Source organism: Agelaius phoeniceus, chromosome 4 (genome assembly GCF_051311805.1).
Source record: "Agelaius phoeniceus isolate bAgePho1 chromosome 4, bAgePho1.hap1, whole genome shotgun sequence".
NCBI lineage: Eukaryota > Metazoa > Chordata > Aves > Passeriformes > Icteridae > Agelaius > Agelaius phoeniceus.
Genome location: NC_135268.1, coordinates 61,312,147 through 61,318,146, shown reverse-complemented (window position 1 = coordinate 61,318,146; position 6,000 = coordinate 61,312,147). Strand labels below are relative to the sequence as shown.

The following is a 6,000-nucleotide window of genomic DNA, read 5'->3' as shown; positions in this document are numbered from 1 at the left end:
CCCCCTCCCCCTGCAGATACCAGAAAATAATTATCCACTGTATGTGTATATACATGAATATAAATCACAGAATCATAGAATAGCCTGGGTTGGAAGGCACCTAAAGATCATCTTGTTCCAATCCCCCACCATGGGTTCCAATCCCCCACCATGGGCAAGGACACCTTCCACTAGACCAGATTGCTCAAAGCCCCCTCCAATCTGGACTTGAACAATTCCAGGGATGGGGCAGCCACAGCTTCTTTGGGCAACCTCTTCCAGTGCCTCATAGTAAAGAATAGAAATTCTTTAAAGAATTCTTTAAAGAATTTTTAAGAAATTCTTTTAAAGAATTTCTATTCTTTACTATGAGGCACTGGAAGACGTTGCCCAAAGAAGCTGTGGCTGCCTCACAGTAAAGAATTTCTTCCTAATATCCAATCTCTATCTACCCTCTTTCACCTTAAAGGCACTAATATAAAGCCATTGAATATTAATAAGTATCTACACTTGGAATGTATATACATATATATTAATGTATGCATACATTGCAAAAATGCTCAAAATTCATGAATTTCTAGATTAGTAAATATAACTTGTGGAAGCAGTTGACTCTACCTACATGCTGCACTTTCTTCTTGTGTCTTACTCCTAACTGAGAGCAGCTCAAAGACTTACTGTTATTTAATTTAAAAATTCTTTTTACATCAACATCCAGGTACCTAGAGGGATCAAGAAAAACTGTTATCAAAATTAAAACTGTAAAGATGATGTTCATTAAGAAAAAAATCCCATTAATTGGTGGCTGAACCACTGAGAGCCTGCTGAGTCTTTCTCTCATGAAATCAAGCAGTTTTACAAAGCTTTAGATAGCTTAGAAACTTGTTAATAAGAGCTAGGCCTGGTGCTTCAGAATCTAATGCCCAAATAAAAATTAGTGTTTAAGAAATAGGGGCCTAAATTCCTATGCAGACATCTGAGTGTTAAGAACTAAGTTGCCAGGTGTCAGGGAAATTTGGGCTCCTAAGACTCGTTTTAAAAGGAATTTGAAAAGAAAAGCAATAAACAAACAAAAAAAAATTTAAAAACCCTAACCCTTGGAACACTTCATGTTTGAATTTTTGTTTCAATACTATGCCCTATGCATACCATCAGAGTTCTCTCACTTCCCCATGAGGTTTAGCTTTCCTTTCATATTAAACCTTTTAAGTTTAAAAATTAAAATTATGTAAATATACATATTCAGAGAAATGCAGTGCCAGCAAAACCAGAAACTAGAGACAACTCTTGTTGAGCACGATTTTTACAAACTCTATTACTGGTGAATCAGGATTTGCAAGTGAGACAAGGAAACTCATCAGGACCCTGAGCTGCCCATTTGTGGGAAGGTGGGAGATGTTCAAACAATGCAACTGAAAGTCAAAATAGCTAGAAAAGGAATGGGAGGTCAGGGAGGTGTCATGTCAGATCTCATGGGGAGCTTGAATGACATCTTGGGAAACATGGAGAAACTCATTCTGGTGCCATTCCAGGTTTGCTTCTCAGCAGACCCCCACTGGGATCTCTCCCCTTGTCTCTGCCTCCTCCTCCTCTTGGAGAGAGCATGCCCACCTCCCTGTGAGCACATAGGGTGCTCAGCCAGCTGCTGCTCAACACCCTGGCTCCCCACTGCCACTTCACATCTCCAAGTCTGTATTCCCCATCCCACTCACCACTTGCTTCACAGGTGCCAAGGAAACTCCATCTCGTTTAATTCATCAGTTGCCACTCCTCCCACTCCTCATTGTCTCAACTGTTACCCCAGCTGCTAATGAGTTCACCCATACTCACTTAGAACATTTTCAAAGGAGAAGCAGTTCATGATAAAATATACAAGTTGTGCACTGCTATAAATGAAAAGAGCACTCTCTCCCCCATCCCCTGAAAGAACATCATGGGTTTACACAATCCTTTTTAAGGTTTCCCCATTGTCCACTGGAGTTGTGAAGTTTGATTCTTGTTCTTCACTTGGTTTCCTCTCCCCTGGGTAGTGGTTCATCTCCTGCATTTCTAAAGTTACTTTGTTCCTTTTGGCAAATGCTTGGCTGATCTCATGAAATGTCTTATTTTTTGTTTCAGGCAGGACAAAAAACAGGTAGGCTGCTCCTGCAAAGCAGACACCAGCAAACACTACGAAGCAGTAGGTCTGTAAACCAGCCTGTGAATGAAAACAGAGGAGATGGTCATTACAAAAGAGAAAAAAATCAGAGGAAAGGCAGGAATGGTTTGAAAAAAAAAATGGGGCGTATGGAGCAATTTTTAACCAAGTAAAGTACTGGCACTCATTGCTAGTTGGAGCGCTGAAACGTTCATAAAAATGCATGAAATTTTGGTTCTTCCAACACTGCCTGTGGCCTGTCGACAGCAAAGCAGGTTCCTGGCACAGGCACAGAGAGCTGCAATCTGGGCAGTGCTGGGAGGCACCAGACTCAGCTGGGGGAGAGCAGGAATCCTGCACTGTGCTCAGCTGAGCCTGGCACTGCCCTGGGGTTACTGGAAATGGGGCAGATGTTTCACTGGGTGGTTCTGCACACTGCCTCCCAGTCCCAGGTACAGGAACTGAGGCATGCTTCAGCAGTGCTGTGCACCTCTAAAAACCCATGGAAAAACTGCCATAGCCAGGGGCATCTTCATCACAGCAGTTACAGGCTTTGAGATTTGCAAAATAAATGAGGAAAAACCCCAAATAGCACACATTTGTTATCACTCTTATGGTTACGGGAGTTCACAAAAGGAAAAAAAGTCCCTAAAATGCATTTCTTTTCATGCTAGAAAGTGTAAGAGTTAGTTAAAGGAATGCAAAGTACAGACCATATTTGAATGTTATGGATTTTACTTCACTGCAAAACCAAAGAGAGTAGATGTAAAGAAGTTAATTTATAAATTGATTATAAAGGCTCCAACCAGCCAGTAGGAGTTGTAGTTCACTGAAACATAACTATATCTTGCCTGGTGATTATTAGATCATTTAGAAGCTACCAGATACCTTTCAGCAGTACAGTTGTGAAAAAAACATTTGATAAATACCATATTGCCATCTGAGCTTTGTTGAACTTGGAACAGGTTTGATATTATGGCTCCACAGAAGCCACTTGCAACATTTGAGGAAACCTCCCTTCCTCTATTGATTTACACTCTCAAACATGCTATGTACCCATATTTTTCTAATTGCTTTTATTAACAAGGCTGAATTAAGCCAGAAAGGGTATCTCCAACTCCAAAAATAAGGTGACATTTCTGTGGTGCCCTGTGTCAGGTCCTGAACAGCAAACCCAAGGAGAGCCAAACTCCTCACACCAGCAAACCCAAGGAGAGCCAAACTCCTCACACATCACCTCAGGTGCTGCAAGGCTGAGCTTACCCCAGGGAAAGCCACTCAGGACAGAAGAAGCAGATTGTCTTCCTCAAAATACATATTATGCCATTAATGGTATATAACTGAAACAAGTAAGACAGAGCCAGTAACCTTCATTTTACACTTTTTTGTAATAGACTCTCATCATGCCTCGTTAGTCACACCAGTCCTACACTGCAGGCTGGTTTAACTCCCTGCTTTGGGTGCTCAAGGTGTATGCAATTCTTGGCACTATTTTTATGTTTCACTTGCTCATTATGCATCATGCGTGGTGTGCAAGAAGAACATTAATTCCTGCGTGGAACAAGAAAGAAAAAATGGAACAAACCCTTTCCTGCAGCTGCTTTTTAATACCATGGCTGATTTCCAGCCTGCCTAGTCACAGAGTTCTTTGTTTCTGTGGATAATTCATTACCTAGTTCAGTGCTTCAAATCCTGCCTGTAACAGGAAAAGCCAGCAAGTGCATACTCTGATATTGTTTATGGACTCTAGAGATCACCAATGCTTTTTCATTAAATCCGAGAAGCATGAAGTCCTGAGCAAGCTGACAATCAGAAGCCAAACAGCATGGATAATGTGGTGGGGGGGGGAAATATTCTGGCATGTAACAGATAGAACTTAATAGAACAAATAGCTTATACAGAGGCAGAAGCAAAAGGATATAGTAGACAGGAGAAAATAATTTGCAGTGCCTCATAAATCATCCTGTCATGCTAAGAATTGAAATTTGACATCTGGATCTTCCGCATTTGTAATTGCTCTTCAGCTGAATGGCAGAATTTCAACCCAGAATCATGTTTCTCACTTTTTAAAATTTCACTGAATTAAATATTCTCCATGATGAAAGTGAACCTTTAATACGCCATATAAATAAACATGGCAATCAATTGTAATAAATTAAAATAAATGTGTCTTTTGGTGATGCAGCCACAACTTTGTGCCCCCTTTCTAATTCCTCTTGATTTCTTTGCTGTCCATGAGCTAAATAAATTAGTGCTTATTATCTTTGATTCATATCTAAGTAAACCTCTTCTAATTGAACTAAACACTCATGAGTGCATGTTTTATTTGCAATTATTTTACCTAATGTATTTATATTTATTTGTAATAATCATACTCTTCTTAATTTCTACAATCCCTTAAGAAGCAACGCTCAAGGACCTCCAACTGAAGTTTCACAGAGAATAAGGTAAAAATTAAATTTTGTTATAAATCCTACAAGTGGGTTTTGTAGGGTTTACTGTGTCCTGCAGAATTTGTCCAACAGGTCCATAATTCCCAGACAGGAGGAACACTGCAGGGTGACCATAAAAAGCCCTTTCATCTCCTGCCATTCTTCAGTTATATTATTTTCTTAAACCTGGTTATTATTTACACTCACAGCAAAGAAAACCACTAATTCATAAACCTTCTATAAGTCATCCAGAGTTCAATTTAGATCACCCAAACCTGCATTTGACACAGAACATCACATACTAATTAAATTACTCATTATAAACATGAAACCCTCTATATGCACTGCACACTGATAAAGGTTGTAAGACAGAAATACAGGGTAAAGCAGGAGGAAAATGTTAAATCACAAATCCCAACTCAGTAAAAACCTTTAGTGGGACATAGGTGGGATACAGTTTAGCCTAGATGTTTAATTCATTTTTATCTGTTTCTGATGTATTTTGAATTGTCTGGTGCTGGAGGAAAGATCTGAGGTATGGAACAGGCAATAGATTGGCCCAAACATATCTGATGGGCCCATCAGGGAACCTAGAAGGTGAAATAATGTGGTGAAGTGCAGTAAATGCTGAGATATTTAACAATGGCTACTACAGAAAAGGTACTAATAGACAGATCTGCCAGGAAACAAGATCTTTGTTCCATGAGATTAGTGTACTTTCTTTTATTTATATTGGATATTATTTATGTTATGTCCATGAAACCTGTATACCTCACTATTTGTAATCACCATAGTCTCCTAACTAACCTGTAGTTTCTCTGTTGTTTTACCCCTTCCAAGGTGCTAGAGGTGAGCCTGCTGCTGCTACTGCAGAAGTAAAACCAAGGATATTGCTTATCCTTGGCTGGGGTGGGAGTAAAAAGTTGAGGAAGAACTTCAGTTAAAGCTTTGGTGACAAAGCATGGATTCTCTGCAGCTCTGGGTATTTGAGCCTACAGACATGGATGGCCTCAAGATTCTTCACTGACGTGCACTGCCAATGATACAAGAATAATGACAATATATATGATAAAACTGAAACAGTAAATCCTTTTTCTAGGCTTTGTGACAGTATTTCACCTGCTACATGGAGTGATCAAAAATTGAATACTTGTGTCTACCAGAAGAGTAGCTTGACTCTTTTGGTGCATACAAGTATTCAAAACATACCACCTCTGAACAGCTGGAAGGTGCAGCTAAAAGAGGAAGGGAATGTCAGAGGAAGAAGTAAAAGCAAATAAATTCTGAATGGAAGTTCTAAGCAAATAGAGAAAAAATTCAAGGAAAGTGTGTGGTTTCTGTAATTCTGCATTTCCTCACATAAGGACAGGTTACTCCTCACCCTCTGCTCCAAGCAGGAGCAGCAGCAGCCCTGGGCATGCAGGAAGCTCCAAGGCAGCCCCATCCATGTCC

General features: G+C 40.0%; 1 protein-coding gene across 1 annotated transcript in view; it reads right to left on the bottom strand.

Moving 5' to 3' along the window:
* Positions 1-376: 376 nt before the first annotated feature.
* The window catches only part of SLC2A9 (solute carrier family 2 member 9), a 78,064-nt gene continuing 72,440 nt past the window's right edge, over positions 377-6,000 (bottom strand). Inside the window, exon 12 of the mRNA XM_054633228.2 lies at positions 377-2,176. Within this exon, the coding sequence (XP_054489203.2) occupies positions 1,919-2,176 (258 nt within the window). The 3' untranslated portion in view covers positions 377-1,918. The remainder of the gene's footprint in view (positions 2,177-6,000) is intronic.